Source organism: Macadamia integrifolia, chromosome 7, assembly GCF_013358625.1.
Source record: "Macadamia integrifolia cultivar HAES 741 chromosome 7, SCU_Mint_v3, whole genome shotgun sequence".
NCBI classification, from domain to species: domain Eukaryota; kingdom Viridiplantae; phylum Streptophyta; class Magnoliopsida; order Proteales; family Proteaceae; genus Macadamia; species Macadamia integrifolia.
The window spans coordinates 22,099,266-22,120,657 of NC_056563.1; the positions used below are offsets into that span (position 1 = coordinate 22,099,266).

At 40.0% G+C, this 21,392-nt stretch overlaps 2 protein-coding genes across 3 annotated transcripts in view; both read right to left on the bottom strand.

Annotated features, from left to right (window-relative positions):
• Positions 1–11,476: 11,476 nt before the first annotated feature.
• LOC122084577 (beta-glucosidase 9-like) overlaps positions 11,477–21,392 on the bottom strand; it is a 42,945-nt gene continuing 33,029 nt past the window's right edge. For both annotated transcript variants that reach the window (XM_042652935.1, XM_042652933.1), the window contains one exon: positions 11,477–12,315. The gene's annotated coding sequence lies outside the window, so the exon portion shown is untranslated. The remainder of the gene's footprint in view (positions 12,316–21,392) is intronic.
• On the bottom strand, positions 15,670–17,196 carry LOC122084825. The gene is made up of 3 exons (XM_042653249.1): positions 17,049–17,196; positions 16,502–16,962; positions 15,670–16,326 (listed from the first exon to the last, which is right to left on the bottom strand). The coding sequence occupies exons 1-3, from the start codon at positions 17,194–17,196 to the stop codon at positions 15,670–15,672; spliced, it is 1,266 nt and encodes a 421-aa protein (XP_042509183.1).

Genomic DNA, 21,392 nt, shown 5'->3' on the forward strand with positions numbered 1-21,392 from the left:
ATTTTTGATTGGGTTGGGTGAAAATATCTTCCTTATATGTTGAGTTTGCGGCCCATTGGATTTGATTAGGTGGCAAAATAAGGGTTTAAATGTGTATTAGAATGTAAAAATTTTGTGCAACTAGTAAAAGCAAATAAATAACTACAAACAGAAGAGACAATTTTGATACAATGCGGTGTATTTTTTCAATTTGACAAATGGTTGATCTAAACAAGTACTCCATTATATCATTAGTCATTCATTATGCATGTATTTGAATTACCACATCACAGTTCCAAGTGGAAGGAGAAAAAAAAAAAAAACAAAACTTACGGCATAATTTTTTTTTTTTTTTTTGTCTGCCAGTGATACGATACTTACAGATTTAAAAAAAAAAAAAAAAAAAAAATCTCACTCATCACCTTTGAAGCAATTGGTGGAAGATTTGCAAAGGGGTTGAAGTATTGAAACAGGACAAAAGGCTTACCCCAGGAAAAAAAAAAAACAAAGACCAAAGAATATTGTCTCCTTACAAATAGTATTCTGGTACTGAGATACTAAATGAACGAGTTTTCCTTATTTGATGGTGGATGTAGGGTTAACTTTTGTTTGGTTGTAGGGACTAGGGGTTGGGTCTCTTCCACAATTTCTGGTCTTGCATACCATTAGTAATTCACATTTTGCTTCCTTCCTTTCCTATTATTTTCTCTATACCATATCGGATCCATGGAGTCAACCCATTTAGTTGGGATAAAGTTATGACTGTCATTATTGTTACCATAGATAAGCTATACATAAAGACCTAAAAAATTGAATGTTGCATGGAAATTTTTTCTAAGGATTTTTTGTTTAATGTTAGTCATAAGAGAAAAAATTTTCACTTTTTCATAAGCTTTGTTTGGGTTGAAGGGAATTTAAAGGGAAAAGAAGTGAAAATTATTAAACCTAAAAAATAAATTTTTATAATCATTTCCCCATGTGACTGTAAAAATTACTTCAATTTTTTACCATATGTAGTAATGATACATTATACATGTAATTTTTATTTTACTTTTTAAACCAAAGGGAGGGATTTTGATCCTAAGTACACTGAAATTTTATCAAGTATTGAACGATTTTGAGTTAGTGATATACTCACATGGGGAAATGATTACAAAAGTTTCTTTCTAGGTTTGAAAATTTTCATTTCCTTTCCGCTTCATTTCCATTGCAACCAAATGTAGCCATAGTGAAATTAGGAAATTAGGAGTATGTTTAGCTGTTTAGGGGATTGACCAAAACTTCTCCCATTTTTATTCCTATACTACAAAATTTTTTCTTCTATAAATTCAAACACCCCTCTCCACACAACAAACCCAACTCATTCCGGCAAAGGAAAAGACCAACTCATTCCATTCTCTGCTTCAGTTCCACCATGACACATCCCATTCTATTGCTTGGACTTATAGCAGTAGCACACTTTAGTGTAAGGAAAATGATGCTTTCCCATTATTCATTCATTTCAACTTGGTTATAGTTTGTTCTTGTTTCATCTTTCTTATTTAGTTGTTATATTTTTTTCATGAAATTGTACAGTTCTCAAGCTGATAATGCCTTCATACAATACTGGGAACAACATATTAGTCTTCCACACCCTCCGCACTGGTTAGTTGCAAAGCCTTCTTCATTAAATGCATATCAAGAAGCGGTGTTTATGAGATTCATAGAGAAAAAGGAATTGTCTTCTCAATTGCGCTTGTTTTGTAAGCAGGCTAATGTTGCTTGTTCTACAAATGCACAAGTGAAGAACACAACTAGCAACACAACCGTGCCACCATTAGCCCAATGGAATGAAGCCAAACTGAAATATAATTTTCCAAGTGAATCCCCCCTTTCGGTTGCCAGCCAAGGTGGATTGCTATATTTTCGGAAGTCAATGGCAAAAGAGGGAGGTTTCATATCCATCCCTGATCTAAGGGACCCAATATCATATAAATCATTCTTGCCACGATCCCTGGCATAAAAAATCCCATTTTCCTTTGCCCAAATTGAGGAATTGAAGAAGCATTTTAGGGTAGAAGATGAATCAAACATGCATGAATATATTCAAGGCACCCTTAGGATATGTGAGAAGTGTCCCATTACAGGTGAGAAGCGAACTTGTGTAACTTTTGCTGAGGATCTTATTGATCTTGGCGTCTAGGAATTAGGGCACTATGTTCATTTATGGAGTACTGAAAGCGTCGAAGGATCTTATGAGAATGTCACAATTGGAGCTGTGAAACTCATATATGGAAATCTTTTTGAATCACCAGCTTTATGTCATAGTCAGCCATTCATATTTCAAGTCTATTATTGCCATGTTTTACAAAAAGTAAAAGTATATACAGTTGATATACTTACTGAGAAGAAAGTGAATCATGCAATCATGACATGCCACTATGACACATCAACTTGGAACTCAAATCATCTTGGTTTTAAGTTATTGGGTTTTGGGCCAGGCAGAATTAAGGTCTGTCATTGGATAAATGAGAATGGAATAGTCTGGACATGTTAGTTGTACACTGAAAGCAGTTGTGCAATTTTTAACTGATGCCCCTGCTAATTGCATGTTAGTTGTACAATTTTTAACTAATGCATGCACCTGCTAGTTGCACAAACTGCTATCTGGGTTTTATGTTGTGCTTTTTGCTATCTGTGTTTGCCATCAGAAGAATAGTCATTCTGAATAGACTTACAAAGCTCCAAGTGAATCAGTTTCAGTTTAAAAATTGGTTGATACTTACTGACTGGAGCTTACTCAAAATCCACAAGGTTGGTTGATATGACTCCCCCTGGAAGGTCTGTGATCATCTTCTCGCATCCATACATTTTATTGACTAGTAGCTACACGGCTTCAGAAAAGTGGAGAAAGAGAAGCTTGAAAGCAAAATCTTAATTTCTTTGTCGTAAAATTAATGAATAGGGTGTGAAGTTCACACAAAAGATGTTATGTGCAACATTGGTCCAAGAGAGTGAATAGTGAGTGAGTGAAAAAACCTAAAAAACACCCATATAACAAATCCCATAATCGGTAATAGATTGGTTCAAAGTGGTTAATCCATTTGACTCAATTTCAATTCTAAAAGAAAATTCATTCTAATGGCTACGACCAGAACCGACCGATTAATGTTCCAGACAGATTCCGGATCTCAATTGACACCCCTAAGTGAAGACACCATCTCATTTAAAAGGTATTCTAGCACACCCTCACTTAGAAGTAGATCTGGATGCCCTGAGTTTTTTTTTTTTAGGGCAAAATCACTCATGTATTTCCATGCATCCTAGAATCTCTTTTTTCGGAAAAAGGACTTTATTTGGAAGTTCGTGTAGAAACGCAACCCTAAAACGATGCAGAAGATAACAGAAAAACAAGAACAAGCAATGCACACAGATTTACGAGGTTCGGCAAGATTGCCTATGTCCCCGGTGAGATGAGATCCTGCTTCACTATCAATGGAGAATTGGTTACAACGCTCATCCCTCACACCTCTCAGTATTGCTTGCATTACAGAGAAAGAAACTCTCGCTACAAGTATATAGCGAAAAACTCTAATCCGGAAAGTACACAATTGCCCTCAAATAAAAAATTCGAGCGAGGGCTGCGCCCCCCTACACCCCTGCTATGCAGGGGGGCCTCATGCCCCCTTGCAACCCCCACGGCCTGCTAACCGGCTAGTGGGACTGCCGTCCTGCCTGTCGAGGTGCTGCACTAGTAGTCCTTGGATTAAACTCTGACGGAATACAAGCAATTCGGCCCCATTGAAAGGTGAGAATGTCACCCTACAAATGCTTTTATGTGCATTCTCATGGGCTCTCGCCCTCTCTCCCCTTCTTTTATTCTCTAATCTCTAGGTTTTTTTAGTTAATATAGTATTAACCATTAGCCTACTAAAGATGGGTGTCGTTCATATGTTCATGTCCGTGAAAGAATAGTTTCTGGAGGGTTTTAGTTTGAATGCTATGGTTATCGTTCATTTAAGTTAATCCAATATAGAGCGCAATCCTTGAAACGCACGTTCCTTAGGATGCCAATCGTCCACTTTTCAAATTCTCAGGAAAATGAGGAAAAATGCGCGTTCCTACTGACACTCACGGAAATACGGCCTAGTTTTGATGGTATTGACCGCTTAATGGCTTGGTGGAAGGATCAAGCTTCAAAACTCTCTTTTAAGAGTGTATGGCTGAAGGGTTTTGTTTTAATTCCTTATTTCTTGTGGCTGGAAAGGAATAGAAGGAAATATGATGGAGTGGCTACCTCAGCTGATCAATGCTTTGATTTGTTGAGAAATGATATTAGCTCCCAATCCTTGGTGCATTTAGGTTCGCTTCTATCTGTTATGGATCTTTTAAATGCAAGGAGATTGGGTTTTTCAGGTGTAAGGCATAGGCACCATGAAAATTTCGAAATATATTAGTGCCCCCCTCAATCAGGCTGGGTTAAACTTAACACCGATGGATGTTCAATTGGTAACCCAGGAAAATCTGGTGTTGGGGGTGTTCTAAGAAATGAGAAGGCCGAAGTGGTGGGAAACTTTCAAAATTTCCTAGAAACTGGAACAAATCTTGAAGCGGAATTCCTGGCTGTAATGATTGGTCTTGAGGTGGCGCAACAACTAGGCATCCCCCACCTTTGGATTGAATGTGATTCGACGGCGGTGGTTATTCTTTTCCAAAAGAAAAAACCTCCTTGGGTAGCATACCAGAAATGGATAAACTGCATGTCTTACTTGGCAAAGGTGGAATGGAAGATAACTCACTGTTTCTGTGAGGCAAACTCTGTAGTTGACTTCCTTTCCAAATCTGCGGCTCGTTTTGAGATCTCGTCTCTGGTTACATCTTGGTCGCCTTTGGTGAAGATGGACTTAGACATGGATGCCTCTGGTCGTCCTAGATATAGAATGTGCTAGGGTAAATTTTCCCTTTTTTTAGGTGATGGCTGTTCTGGTGGTCGCCTCTTTCTGCTGATGGCCATGCCGAAGGTGGATAGTGTGCGTCCCCTCTACATCTTGTGTGAAGTGTGGCTTTGAATCCTGCCTCTTTTCTTGTTTCATATTTCTTGTTTCTTTTTTCTATTCTTTTTTCTTAATATACATGATCTTTTAGTGAAAAAAAAAGGTGATGAAAGATGAAAAAATTACTCAAGCAGGAAAGTATGAAGAAATTCTTAGTTCAGGAACTGATTTTATGGAGTTAGTGGGTGCACATAAGACTTTCGTGAAGCATATCCCTTGGAAGATATCCCATTGCTTTCGTGAAGCAAATCCAATTGCAGATTTTCTGGCAAAAAAGGCTTCAAAATCTGGGAACTCAGAATTCTCGGTGTCTTTCCCAAGACACGTTGCTGATTATGTAGAAAATGATATCCTGGGCAGGCATAGCTTTAGATTCTCCTAGGGTGATGCTTTCTTTCTCTGCTAATGGCCATGCCAAAGGTGGAGTTTGTTAGCAACTCTAGGGGTCTCTGCTCTGTCCCTGTTTCCTCTTTATGATGTACTCCTTTTTTCTTCTTAATATATTCATCCTTTAGCAAAAAAAAAGTGGGTGCACATAAGAAAGCTTTGGCAAAACTTAATTCTATCGAATATGGTGCTGCTTTGGATAATTTAATTAATGACAAGGAAGTTGATAATATGTTGTGTAGTGAGAACTCTAATCAAGATGATGAAGTAAGAGAATCCAACAACTACAAAACAAAAAAACTGATTGAGCCAAAAGGGCAGCTTGTTCAAGAAGAAAAGAGAGAAAAAGGTGGAGTTAATCCTTTATTATATTTGAAGTATGTTACAACTGCATATAAAGGGGCTTTTGTTCCATGGATACTTCTGGCATAAATTCTTTTTAAGTTTTTCTAAATAGTCAGTAGTTATTAGATGGTGTTTACTAGGTAATTTTAACCACTACCACTTCACATGATTAAAATTTCAAAATAAAGCTTAATCGTATATTCTTCATGATTAACAAGCCATAATACAAGTTGTCCTACACTTTATTTGATTTGTGAATTGAGAGAATTCTCCATATTCACACTATAATTTTTTTTTTTTTTTTTTGGCTAAAGATTCAGGGAATTTATTAAAAAGGGAAAAAATAAAGTACAGAGACTAGGAAATTTAATCCCCCACCTTTGGTATGGCCATTAGCAGGGGAAGAAAAATCCCAAAATTACATGGAGTTAAATCCTGGACAAGAGATTGCATCAGAAGCAATTTTAGAGCTAATGTGAGCCGGGAAAGAAGTAGGACAACTAGAATTTCCAGACTTGGCTGCATCTCTAGCGAGGTAGTCAGCCACAACATTTGCTTCTCGAAAATAGTGTGATATCTTCCAGCTAATGGATTCCAGGAAGACAAGGCATGTGATCCAATCCTGACGGATATACCAAGGTATGGAGTGAAGCCGAACTGCTAAAACAGTCGTAGCAAAATCTGATTCAATCCACAATCCAGTCACGTTTAATTGCTTTGCTAGGAGGATGCCTTTTGATAAACCTTTGAGTTCAGCAAAATAATTTGTCTGGATGCCTAAGCAGCACTTGAAAGAGCCAACCACACCGCCTCTGTGATCTCTTAGAATTCCCCCTGCCCCTACTCTCCCAGGATTGCCCAGAGAGCATCCGTCAACATTTAATTTAAACCAACCTCTAGGAGGGGTGCACCAGAAAACTTCAAGCATCGATGGAGGTTTATTTGGGATAAGTCTTATCCCAAGGCGACGGCAGCAGAGAAGATCATTTATAGATCTGATACTTCCCTGAAAATCTATATTCCCAACTTTCATATCTTGCATGATTTTTTCAAAAACATAGGTGGTTGAGAGAGAAATACCTTCATGGCGTCTGGCATTTCTCTCTCCAGATGTTATCAGCTATAACCACGAAGCCCATGGTCCAAGGATCCTTGATTGATAGGATTTTTCTTTTTCTAATCCACCATTGCGACAAATGCAATAAATCATTTGGAATAGGCCACAAGATCCCAAAACACTCCATAAATCGAGTCCAAATATCAACAGAGAAAAGGCAGATTGTGAAAATGTAGCTGAAAGATTCTGAATCCGAGCCATAGAGACTACATTTTGAGACCAGGGGAATACCTTTCTGAGAGATAATGTCATCTGTGGGGAGTTTCCTGTGCAGGAGGCTCCAACCAAATGTAGATTGACGGGGTTGGAGATGCGAGTTCCAGACAAGGGAAAACCATGGGACCTTAGGGTTTCGTCTTCTTATTTCATTCTAGGCAGAAAGGGTGGAGAAGATCCCAGATGTAGTTCCGCTCCAGAAGCATTGGTCCTCCCTATCAAAGTGAGGGAGACAAATTGATTTTGCGGCTGAGAATATATCCTTGAGGGCATCAGAGCAAATCTCAGGGATATTCCAGGTGCAATTAGAAATAATGTCAGAGACTTTCGTCACAGAGTGTTTCAGAGGAGAGAGATCCGCATCACAGGCCTCAATAATGGAGAAGTCACCGAGCCATTTATCATTCCAAAGGTGGATTTTTTTCCCATTGCCAACAACCCATCTTTCCTTGCTAGAGATGAGAGTCCAAACTTTTTTAATGCCTGGCCAAATAGAAGATGGCCTAACAACCTTCTTGGGAAAGCCATTTTTCAAGAAGCGAGCTTTAAGAAAATTGTAAAAAATCGAATTACCATGCTTCAGATTCCAAGCTTGCTTGCAAAGCAAAGATTTGTTGACATCTCTCATTCTGCGAATGCCTAAACCATCTTCTTCAGTTGGTTTACAAACTTGGTCCCACTTGACTGTCACAGCTTTTGTTGAGTCAATATCCCCTGTCCAGATGAAATTTTTGATCCATTTTTCCATTTGCACAATCAAAGAAAAAAGCCACCAATAAATGGAGAAATTGTGCACTGGCACACTAGAGATGACAGAGCGGACAAGCTGAACCCGCCCGGCCATAGAAAGAATTTTCCCTTTCCTCCCTGAGAGTTTTTCTCTGATTTTTTCCATAGCAGGTAACATATACTGACTTTTGACTCTTCCATTGAAGATTTCAACCCCCAAGTATTTTGTAGGGAATTTACAAGAAGGGATTCCCATGGTGTCAATAATGATTTGCTTCCTGGAAGGGTGCATTGGCCCCATAAAAAGTTTGCTTCTGTCCAGATTGATGATCTGCCTCGAGAATTCCTGGTATTTCCTTAGGAAGTCTTTTAAATTCCTTACATATTTGATGGAGGCATTGATGAAGATGATAATATCATCAGCAAATAATAAGTGAGTTGGGGTAGACGCACCTCTGGGACCTCTGAGAGCCTTGATTTTATTCTTGAAAAGAAGATGCTTTAATCCTCTGCAAAGGACCTCTTTAGCTAATATGAACAGAATGGGGGATATAGGATCGCTATGCCGCAGACTCCTTTGAACTCCGAAGTACCCAATAGGACCTCCATTCAGAAGAATGGAAATTTTGGGGGAAGATAGGATCTGGAAAATCCAGTTCAGCCAAGTATCTGAGAACCCAAATTTTTTCAAAACTTGAATAATGAAATTCCAAGAAATTGAATCGAAGGCTTTTTGGATGTCAATTTTTGCCCCAAGGCCGCCACCTCTTGTGGAAGAATGCATTATGTTTGCCAATTTAGAAGCCAAGGCAATTTTATTGTGGATTAACTTCCCCTTCTCGAATGCACCCTACTCTTCAGAAATAAGTCTTGGAAGAAGAAAGGATAACCTAGTTGCAAGGATTTTTGAAATAACTTTGCATATAAAGTTACCCATACAGAGAGGTCTCAACTTGTCTAGAGTCATAGCGCCATTCACTATGGGAATCAAGGCTAAGAAGTTGTTGTTCAAGCTCTTTTTTTTTCGCTAAAAAGTCATGTATATTAAAGGAATAAAAAGAAGAAAAAAGAAATATAGTACATCAGATGAGGGAGGGAGAAATACCCAACACTCACAATAAAAAGAGAGGGAGAAGCATAAATTCCACCTTCGGCATTGCCATCAGCAGAATTACGCAACTATCCAACTCCACCAAAACAAAAAATCTGGAAAAAATTCCTAGGTGAATCTGAACCTAGGCCGACCCGATGCATCCATTTCTAATTCCATCTGGACCAGAGTTGGCCAAATGAAATCGGCTCTGACACTTCAAAATGAGCAGCTGACTTTGACAAAAAATCAGCCACTGAATTTGCTTCCCTATAGCAATGGGTTATTTTCCGTTCCACATCCTCTAAATAAGAAATACAATTTATCCATCTTTGCCGAGCTATCCATGGACTTTGCCTCTTCTGAAAAATAGTCACAACTGCAACTAAATCACATTCTATCCATAGCCGTTTCACATTGTACTGCTTAGCTAATTCAATCCCTATCATAAGCGCCAGAAATTCAGCCTCGAAATTTGTGCGAGTTCCTAGAAATTTTATGAAATTTGCCACTACCTCTGCCTTTTCATTGCGAAGGATTCCCCCTGCTCCAGACTTCCCTGGATTACCAATAGAGCAACCGTCCGAATTGAGTTTTATCCAATCTGGATTAGGAGGGGACCAGAAAATATTGAAGATTTCCCGAGGCCTTCTCCGCACCCCTGAAATACCCAAGCTTCTTGCAGTGACAAGATCCGAAATTGAGATGGCTGCCCCTGAATGAAACAGCTCTTGGCAGCTAATTTTGCTCTTCACTTGGCCAAAACAATGCTCTTTTGATTTTGAGGTTCCTTCGAATTTTCTTCCATTCCTCTCCAACCAAGTGAAGTAAGGGATTAAAACAAAACCCTTCAGCCACACCCCTTTAAAGGTGGTCTTCTTGGCCTGATCTTTCCACCAAGCTATCAATCTTTCAACTCCTTCAAATCCAGGCCACCTAAACCCAAAACAGCAACAAAATTTCTGCCACATGAAATATGCAAAAGAGCATTCATACATGGTATGATTTATAGACTCTTCCGCTATGCCACAGAGAATGCACTGAGATGGCAATGGAACCCCTCTCTTTTTCACAATATCATCAGTAGCTAACTTGTTTTTCAACATTCTCCATCCAAAAACCGATTGGCGAGGTTGGAGATGAGAATTCCAAATCAATGAATACCATCCCACCTTTGGCGATTCCCGTCTTACTTTTTCCCAAGCCGATTTTATTGTAAAAACTCCAAATGAATTTAATTCCCAATGACAAATATCATCCAGATCTGAAATTATGATATCCTTGGCCTGATCAAAGATATTTTGAAAAAATTCAGAACTCACCTGGGGAAAATTCCACTCATCTTGGCAAATGAAATCGGAAACCTTTGCTTGCATTGAACCAAAGAGACCTAACTGCAGGCCATACAACTCCTCAATAGGCTTCTTTCCCAGCCAGCTATCTTTCCAAAAATTTATCCTCTGACCATTCCCAACAGTCCATTGCTCATGAGACTGTACCCACCTCCACACCTTTTTAAGACCAGGCCATATCGAAGAGGAAAGGTAGGTAGTTTTCAGCGAACCATCAACCTTCAAAAAACGAGCACGAAAAAAAACACTCATTAGAGAATTTCCATGTTTTATTTGCCATGCTAATTTGCACAGGCATGAAAAATTAACGTCTCGCAACCTCCTAATGCCATGACCGCCCTCCCTGGTAGGTTTACATACCTCATCCCACTTCACCACTATCTTCTTCCCTGTCTCCATGTCACCAGACCATATGAAGTTTCGCATCCACTTTTCTACTAATTTTATTGAGCTTCCTGGCCACCAATAAATCCCGAAATTATGAATTGGGATGCTTGAAATCATTGATTTAACCAACTCCACCCTACCAGCCATCGAGAGAAGTTGACCCTTCCATCCCGATAGCCTCTTCCTGATTTTATCCATCAGCGGTAACATCTGGTCCCGTTTAACTCTCCCCTTGAAGAGCTCCACACCTAAATATTTAGTAGGTTGCCTTGCAGATTGGATTCCCATAAAATTACTTATAAAATATTTTCTGTGAGGGGCAACCTTTCCAAAGAATAAACTACTTTTTTCTAGATTAAATATTTGGCCGGAGAACGCCTGATATTTATCAAGAAAGGCCTTAAGATTTTTGACGAACTAAGCAGATGCATTTATGAAAATGAAAATGTCGTCAGCAAACAATAAATGGGAGGGAGTTAACACACCTCGAGGCCCAGGAAGAGATTTTATCAAACCATCCTTTACCATGCTTCTAAGACCTCTACAGAGAACCTCTTATGCCAGAATAAATAAAAGGGAGACAAAGGNCCCTTCCATCCTGACAGCCTCTTCTTGATTTTATCCATCAACGGTAACATGTGGTGCCATTTAACTCTCCCCTTGAAGAGGTCCACACCTAAATATTTAGTAGGCAGCCTTGCAGATTGGATTCCCATGAAATTACTTATAAACTGTTTCCTGTGAGGGGCAACCTTTCCAAAGAACAAACTACTTTTTTCTAGATTAAATATTTGGCCGGAGAAAGCCTGATATTTATCAAGAAAGGCCTTAAGATTTTTGGCGAACTGAGCAGATGCATTTATGAAGAGATTTTATCAATGGGAGGGAGATAAATGGGAGGGAGTTAACACACCTCGAGCCCCAGGAAGAGATTTTATCAAACCATCCTTTGCTAGGCTTCTAAGACCTTTACAGAGAACCTCTTCTGCCAGAATAAATAAGAAGGGAGACAAAAGATCTCCTTGCTGGAGACCTCTACCATCCCCAAAGAACCCCACCAGGCCACCATTCACCAAGATAGATATTCGGGAAGATAGTAGAAGGTTGTGAATCCAACAAATCCACCTAGAGGAGAACCCAAATTTGCACAGAACTGCAAAGAGGAATTCCCAAGCTAGAGAGTCATATGCCTTTTGAACATCGAGCTTTAGCCCCATTCCACCACCCCTAACCGAAGAGTGCATCAAATTTGACAGTTCTGATGCGAGGCTGATATTTGCCGAAATTATTTTACCCTGCTGGAAAGCGCCTTGCTCTTCCGAGACCAATTTAGGCAAAACAACAAGTAATCTTGAAGATAATATTTTTGATATCACTTTGCAATAAAAGTTTCCCATACATATAGGTCAAAACCTATCTAGAGAGGCCGCACCCTCAACTTTGGGGATCAAGGAAATAAAACAATTGTTTATTCCTTTAGGAAGCCACCCTTTCTCAAAGAAATTTTTCACTGCCCTACAAAAATCACCCTCAACAATGGCCCAACATCGCCTGAAGAAGCTGCCTGGGAACCCATCAGGACCTGGAGAGCTTACAGGATCTAAATCCCAAACCGCTTGTTTTATTTCATCCCCACTCGGGGCAATCTCCAATCCTGCCACGTCCTCCTCCTCCAACACCCTGGGAATATTATCAAGAAGGTCATTATGAACTGTGATTGCATCAACCTCATGAAATTTCTCAAAAAAATCATAGACATAAGACGATATTCCCTATTGGTCTGAAACCTATGTTCCATCTTCCTTTTTTAGGGAGGTGATCTGATTTTTCAACCTCCTAAGCTTCACTGAAAGATGAAAAATTTTTGAGTTACAGTCTCCATTTTTCATCCATCTCAGTTTAGCTTTTTCAGCCCACAACTTCTCGTACATTTGGTTGACCTTCAATAATACTGTTTTTGCATTTGCCTCTCTGTTAAATAATTCATCGTTCATCCCAGCCACCTCTATCATGTCTTGAACCTTCTTTAATTTCAGCTTTGCTTTGTCGACCTCATCATTCAGGTTAGGAAAGGTAGCCCTCCCCCAAACCTTTAAATTCTCCTTGACCTGCTTTAATTTCTGTGCCAGAACGACAATTGGATCACTTACTATCTGAGTTTTCCAAGCTTCCTCAGCCACGAAGATAAATTGATCATTTTCCATCCAAAAGCTATGGAATCTGAAGGGGATAGTTGTAGGCCTTTGAACAACATTAGAGACAACAAATAGAGGGGCATGATCTGATACCGAAGACAACAATACACGTTGCTTCACATTTCTAAACACGTCTATCCACTTCTCATCACAAAAATTCCTATCTAACACTGCAACTGCATGACCCCTTCGACGATTGTTAGTCCAAGTGAATTTCTTTCCCTGAGAAGGGATAGAGAGCAATTCACACGCATCAATCATTGCCTGGAATTCAGTAGCCGATCCAAGATTAAACTTACCAGGACCTCTTTTCTCATGAGAGAGCAGGGTCACATTGAAATCCCCCATCACAGACCAAGGAACCAAAGAAGATATCAACAACTCCAGATCTAACCACAATTGCCTACGCATATTTTTAAAAGAACTTGCATGGACAAAAGAGATACCTACTTCACTACCTGGCCAATCAAAGATCACTGACATATGTTGATCAAATATACCTGCAACGACTGACCCATATGTAATACAACAATATACATAACACAACTATAATAGTTGAATAGCACATGTGGCTATAAGGTAGATGCAGAGGTCTTCCAACTCTTCCTTCATTTTCTTTTCTGTTTTAATACCTTCACTCCATTAAGAAATTTCTTGCACCAAAGTGCAGATAGTTTCGGTGTTCTCTCTAATGTATTATAATCCACAAAGTAAATCCCAAACCGCAAAGTATACCCATATAACCATTCAAAGTTGTCCAAAAGAGACCATATGAAATAACCTCTCACTTCAGCACCATGCCTGCAAATATACATAACCACCTATACGTAAATAGATTCATAAACTGCAAATCTCAAACCAACTACACAACCCATATAACAAATGATTTGTGTGGTCTTTTCGTGTCTGCCTGTATTTGGGCATAGATTCAAGTAAGTAGGCAAGGTTCTTTTTTCCATAGTTCAAATGTCTTAACCAGTTACTTCTCAATGGCTTTTATATGCAACTGTGCATAGGCATGCTAAATAAACAGTCACATGAAACCCATGCAATGAGGTAGTGGAGTTGGCAAGGGTCCTTTGCCTTAAGAAGCGTGTGGTTCTGAATTTGACTACTCTTACCTCCTTTAGGTCATTCATATGGAGGTGTTTAGGGATCTTTACTACTTTCAGTGAAAGTTTAATGTTTCTCATTTAATTCTGATAATGACTTGATCTATATGGTTGTGGGGTCAATATAGACTCGTAGAAGTAGTCATATCAAAGGCTTAAATACTCGTTAAAAAAAAAAAAAATCACCCAACATATGAGAGTGAGTGATGGGACTACCATACTATTAATCTAAAGAGCAATTAATATCACTCCCGAGAGTGCGAGGGAGATGGTGGGTTTTAATGGAGGGCATTGACAATTGAAACGAAGAGAAGTTGATGGAGGGCATTGACAATTGTAACAAAGAAGAGGAGTTGATGGTGGGTTTTAATGGGGGGGCATTGACAATTGTAACAAAGAAGAGAAGTTGATGTGTGTGTAAGGTGCAAATATACATAACCACCTATAGTAATGTAAACAATTCATCCGTCATACCAACCTGGTCAATGGACCACTGCACCTCCACCACCACATCAGTAGCTTCCTTGAGGGCCAAATCAGCATTTGGAAATGTTTGTCTTGCCCACCCTTTAAGCGCACCCTTCATAGCCTTTAATTTCTGGACCAGCCTTCCAATTGGGCCCCCCCTTACGTCCCTATGCCACACCTCCCTCACGAGCTCCTCAAAAGACCCGTCATCCATCCAAAACTGATGGAAGCGGAAAGGGGCATTCCTAGGCTTGGGGGCTGCCACTGAAGAGAGTAAAATAGGTGCATGGTCCGACACTAACCGATGGAGGACCTGTTGCGTGCAATCACCAAAAACATCTAACCAACGAGCATTGAAGAAACTTCTATCGAGCACTGCTGCCACATGACCTGTACGTCTATTATTCGTCCAGGTGAATTTGGGTCGCTGAGAAGGGGTTTTGATCAATTCACATGCATCCACCATCGCCTGAAACTCCGCCGCTGCACCCACATTAAATCTACCTGGACTCCGTTTCTCATGGGAGTAGAGCGTGGCATTAAAATCACCAATGACTGCCCATGGAAGGGAGGAGGAGGCTAATGCAACCAAATCCATCCATAAATTCCGACGCTCAGCCCTAAAGCAAGAGGCATGAATCATAGACACCAACACCATCTGACCATTACATTCCAGAGAGATTAAGATCAGCTGCTCCGAGGACTGAACGACCACCGGGCGCATTAAGGAATTTTTCCAAATAATCCAAAGATTAGGGACCTTGTCGCGACATTATGAATTAATTCTTCCCTGAAGCCAAGGCGACCAAAAAGGGCGTAAGGGAAGGATAGAGAGTCCACTATGGGTTCCGCTATGCAGACCACCTCTGGGGTGAGGTCACGCAAAAATTTTTGCAACGCTCTAGCAGATGCTGCCTTCTTAACTCCCCTGATATTCCAAAAAAATATCCTTATAGTAATCAATTTTTCTATTTAGCCTTATCAGACCTCGAGGTCTGACCACCACCTTGCTTCGATTTTCCCCTTTTATCCCCTATCTCATTCCCTTTTTCTGCCAATGCCGCCACTTTATCCACAACCAGAGCCCCCATCCTAGCCATCTCCCTTCTACTCAAAGTAGCAGTCGATGAAGACACGGGCACTCCGTTGTCATTGGAACGGCCACCTTTACTCGCCAACCCACCACATGAGCTCCCTGAAGCTGTCCCTGACCTTTTGGGTCTCGATGAAACTCTCACAACACCCTGAGTCACCACGGCTCAGTCGTCCTCAGGTGGCATCACGGCTGGTTCATCGTTAGAGTGAATCCCAATCTGGTTTGGTTCTCCTCCATCAACCGCATCAAGTTGGTCTGGGTCCGATTCCATCTCTGAACCATACCGGTCCACATCATCCTTAGTCGAATCTGAGTCATCATCATCCGAAGAATCCGCATTGGATTCCTCTCCTTCCTGCGCCGACTCCTTTGGAACGGTTTCCATGCCACCCGCCTCCTTATCCTGTGATAATATTTGCTTACCCGAATTGGTGTGGGAAGGATTGTGATTTGAAGCAATCAAATCAATTAGGATCTCTCCCCTCTCCATAGAAGGAAACCGAGAGGAACTAATGGTGGTAGGCACGGTTTCAATCCCTCCCCCTTCAGCGTTTTGAAACTGCTGCTGAACATTTGAATTTTTTGGCATTAAATCATGTTCAAATCTTTCCATAGAGGTATCATTTTGACCCAGTGAGTCACCCCTACCCGAGTCGACTCTATCTTCTTCATACACCGCTCCAGGAAGGCCCGCCTTGTCCAGAGAATTTTGCTTCTCATCATGAGCCTTCTTTTCACGGCATGCATGCACTTGATGCCCCAGCTTTTTGCAGAAGCCGCATTGCCCCAGAGAGTCCTCATAAAGCACTTGTTGCTTAAACTAGAATAATTTCTCAGTTCCAGGTTGCCTACGTTCGACCTAGATTTCATCAAGCCTTGGCGCCCCCACCTCCATCTCAACAAGGACTCGGGCATAGTTCCCATATAGAACATTTTTGGTGCGGTGATCAAGTGCAACTGGCCACACCTAATGCCTTGGCCATCGTCAATAGAACCTTCTCATACCAATATTCTAATGGCAGATCAGGAAACCGCACCCAAACTAGGGCCTTGTTGATTTGTTTTTCATGGATACTAAAATCCGGATGCCATCGCTGAAAGCGAACATATTGCCTTCCAACCTTTACAGGGCTTCGCCTCCACATTAGAGCCATATCCTTTTCAGAATCGAACTGGAAGATGGTGAAACCTTTTCCCATCGGCACCATCTTCACCTTTCCTTTTAATTTCCAAATCTCCCTAGCTTCTCTGCGAACGTCATCCAGTGAGATAAAACAAAAATTGATACGTCCAATCAGGGAAAATTTGTACTTGTGTAAGTGATCCTCATACTCCTCCTGAGGTATGATCACTTTTGTTGAGTTTCCGGCATGAACGGGCTCAGGTAGATCATCCACCACTGGCAAAACTGTATCTACTGTCTTGGCAAACGATTTTTGAGCAGGTGATTCCCACTCTGTATCCCTTAGTCCAAAGCAAGCTCTTCCGAACCAACAATGGAGGCATATGATTTCCTTGCCACCCCTGTAATGGCTGCAGAACCACTTCCCCCCTCCTCCATAATGTCTCCAATGGACACTGCCGACACCGAGGAAGGGAGGGCCTTCCAAAAATCAGTCAGCCAGAGATGTCTTCCCATATCCTGTACTAGTCCACCTCCAGGGTCATCGCCAGGACTTCCTTCCGCCATGACCCACATGCACTACCAGTCTAACTAATAGATCATCTATAGGATGCTTTCAATCGCTACCTTCCTTTCATTCTCCCTCTCTTCTTTTTGTGAGAGTTAGGTATTTCTCCCTCCCTCATCTGATATACTATATTTGTTCTTTTTTCTTCTTTTTCTTCTTTTTCTTCCTTTAATATACATGAATTTTTAGTGAAAAAAAAATGTATTACATACGGGTCTATTTGAGAGTAACCGAACCAGTTTAGATGCCTTCATTATTTAGTCATCTTATGGTTACTTTTGAGGTTAGGATTGTCAATTTGATTAAGTTTTGAATCTCCTTTTGTAACTCAAAACAATTTGGAAAAGGGTATATTTTTTTAGGTCTTTAAAGTACCAATACTTGATCCCTAGTACCCAAGGTACAATATAAGTTTGAACATTGAAGCATCCAAGGGCATTGGTATATCTGGAAAAGGGTATATTTGAAACTTTACAAACACACTCTCCAAAAACTGTGTAACTCTTTCTTCCTCCTCGCCGATTCTAACAAACATTCCCCGAACAACTCCACTACTAGGTAATCGTCTTCCCAAATGTCTTTGTAGGTACTTAGCTTAAGGTTTTCTGTCTCTAAATATTTTAGCTAGTCAATGAAGACCATTTTGTTGGGGACATGCCCACACTCCTATAAATGATTTTGATAATAACAAACATATAAAGGTACATACTTTACAAATTTCCTTCGAGTATTGTTTTGTAGAGACTTCATATCAAAGATCAAATTTTATAAAAATCTCAAGAAAGAAAGTTTAAAGTCATCAAATGACAAAGAATGAAGAAAAGAAGTGATGAAGCATAAAAGTCAATGTGACAATCCCAGATAACCAGGAGGTTGCTCCATATACACCTCTTCCTGCAGATCACCATATAAGAAGGCATTCTTGATGTCCAATTGAAACAAGGGCCAATCAAAATTGACAGCAAGAGAAATAAGTAGACGAACAGAGTTCAGTCTAACAACCGAGAAGAAGGTCTCAAAATAATCAACTCCATATGGCTGAGTATACCCCTTGGCAACCAGACGTGCTTTCAACTGCTCAAAAGAGCCATCAGAGTATTACTTAACAATGTACACCCAACGACACTTCACCAAATCCTTGCCATGAGGTAAATCTACCAGCCTCCAGGTATCACAACTCAAGAGAGCATCCATTTCTACATCCATGGCAGCTTCCTTCCAGGAATACTTAGGGCATCAGAATGGGTGCGGGAAATAGGATTTGTAGAAAGAGACAGGGCAAGACCATGGATAGGAGAAGGAATATGAGACAAGGAAACAAAGTTATCAATAGGATACACAACCATAGATTTTTGAGTCCTAAAACGTGTACATTTCCTTTAAGAAATTGGTAAGTCATTAAACAGAAGAGGAGGAGCTTCATCAAAGGATGGCGGCAGGGGAGGAAGTGAATCAGTTGAAATATTGGTTTCTCCACTTGGTTGTTCAACATTCTTCCTACCCTGATAAACCTGTAGGAGAGGTGAGTCTTTGGCATTAGGAACATTAGGAAAGGGTATACGAGAGGGAATGGGTGGAGGAGATGAAGAAGACCACTCCATACCAGACTAGGATACCTGAGGAGTAAAAAATGATGTGCCCTCAAAGAAAATCACATCAGTACTAACAAAGTTCATGTGAGTAATAGGGTCAAAGCACTTGTACCCTTTCTGAGTACGTGAATAACTCAAAAAATGCACTTAGTAGACCTAGGAGATAGTCTATCTACTTGCACATGCAAATTATGAACAAAGCACACACACCCAAAGACTCAGGGAGGAATAAGAAAACTAGGCAAAGTAGGAAACATAATAGAAAAATGAGACATTTCTGAGAGAATTGAAGATGACATGCGATTAATCAAGTGACATGCAGTCAAAATCCCATCACACTAAAAATGCTTAGGAATATGTATATGAATCATAATAGCTCAATCTACCTCGAGAAGATGCCAATTCTTGCACTCTGCTACCCCATTTTGTTGTGGGGTATAGGCGCAACTAGTTTGGTGTATCATCCCAAAGTTGGCACAAAAATCAGAAATATCATTTAGAGCATATTCTAGAGCATTATCAGAATGAAAAATATTAATTAAAATACTAAACTGAGTTTTTATTTCATTATAGAATTGTTGATACACAGATAAAAATTCAGATCTATCATTTAACATGTAAAGCTATGTAAGGCGAGAATGATCATCCACAAAAGTCACAAAATAGCGAAAACCAAATCTATTACTAACTCTACAAGGACCCCATACATCAGAATAAACTAAAGAAAATAAAGACGGACTACGCGACACAAAACGAGATTGAAATGACACATGATGATGTTTGCTCAACTCACATGCCTCACATTCTAACCTAAGAATAGACTTAAAAGTAGGAAATAAAAGTTTCAAATTAGACAAGGATGAATGTTCTAAACGACTATGCCATTGAAAAGGAGTCACATCCTCAATAGCAGTAGTAGTAGCAGAAGAAGTAGGAGAATCACAGTTGAGATAATATAAACACAGTTGAGATAATATAAACCATCATTTTCACACCCTCCCCCAATCGTCTTCCTTGTGTGAAGATCTTAAAAAACACAGTAAGAGGGAAAAAAATTACTGAACAATTTAATGAACTAGTTAGCTAGCTCACAGAAACAAAACTTAATGAAAATTTTGAAATATGTAACACAGAAGATAAATTCAGAGAGGGGGTAGGAGAGATTGTACCATGGCCTAGAACTGGTGTGGAAGTACTGTTGGCTAGAATAACAAATATAGCATTGGTGCTAGAGGAAAAAGTCTTAAAAAATGATGACTTACCAGTCATTTGAGCAGAAGCACCTGAATCAATGATCCAAGGGATAGAGGTAGTGGTAAGAAGGGCTGAGGTACTTGCATGAGCTAAGATAGCAGTGGATGTAGACCCACCATTGGATGTATTAGAGGATGCCTCGAGAGCATGCAAGCGTCGAAGCAAGTGATTGATGTTATAGCGCAGACTGGTAGATGAATCTCCTAAAGAAGGTCTCGGTTTAGCATCAACAGAAGACACTGTATCAGTACCATCTTCTGACACTGCATGATTGGCTAACTGGGCTGCCCACTCTGGCTTACCATGCTTTACCCAGTAAGTCTCTATAGTATGATTGGGCTTCCCGCAATAAGTGCACTGATCGGCTGCACGATCAGAAGACTGTCCACTAGAACCTATACCAACTGATCCATGATCCCCCCACGACCGCGATCACGTCTACGGTTGGAAAGGAAGGCAGAATTGTCTTTGGAAGACTAATCAGATTTAGTTGATGAAGTGATAGTGATACACTGCAATCACGAATAAGTGTCATTCAGAGTAGGCAGAGTATTGCCTACAAGTAAATGGCCCTTCACTAATGTTCTCCGGCTAACTGGATACCTACCGGATGCTCTATGGCCTTCTCCCAACCTCTAGTTTTTGAATTCCAACAATTATATTCCTCCAATGGATATATGATTCGGTAACTATTAGATCCTATAGATAGTTACTAGTAGAGACAAAAAGTGTCCATTAGGCATAAGTTTTTACCCCTTTCTTAACCCACTCATTCTATAAATAGCTCACCCTTATGCACAACATAATAACACTCAATATTACTCGTCTAAGTATATTAATTGGGCATTAGAGTGAAGAGAATAAAGTTATATGTTTGAGTTCTAGTCTTGCTATTGAGCATGTCTTCAAAGAAAAACTCAACTCTCTCTATACAAGTCTTCTCCATTATTTGGCTTCTATTGCAATCATTGAGAAGGCAACAATGTGCATTCATTCTATTCATTGCATATCATACATGCACAACACAAGGTAACATCCAACCTTTCTATTTCATTGAAACTTTATTTTGCCCAACAGTTGGTTAGAAGTGGGCCTGTTGTTTATTCAAGTGCTAGACTGCACTTAGGCTTGTGTAACGATCCTCTTATCCTTAAGAGATTTAATAGGACCCTTTATCATATAAAGAGATTGTAAAGATCCTCTCATCCTTAAAAGAGATTGTAAGAACCTTCTCATCTTTGAAATAGATTCTACATGTCACTCTCTACCTGTAAAAGAGATTTTGTATGGATTCTTGTATTCTTACCTCAAAAGGATTTTTAAACTTTGGTATGTCAAAAAAAAAATTT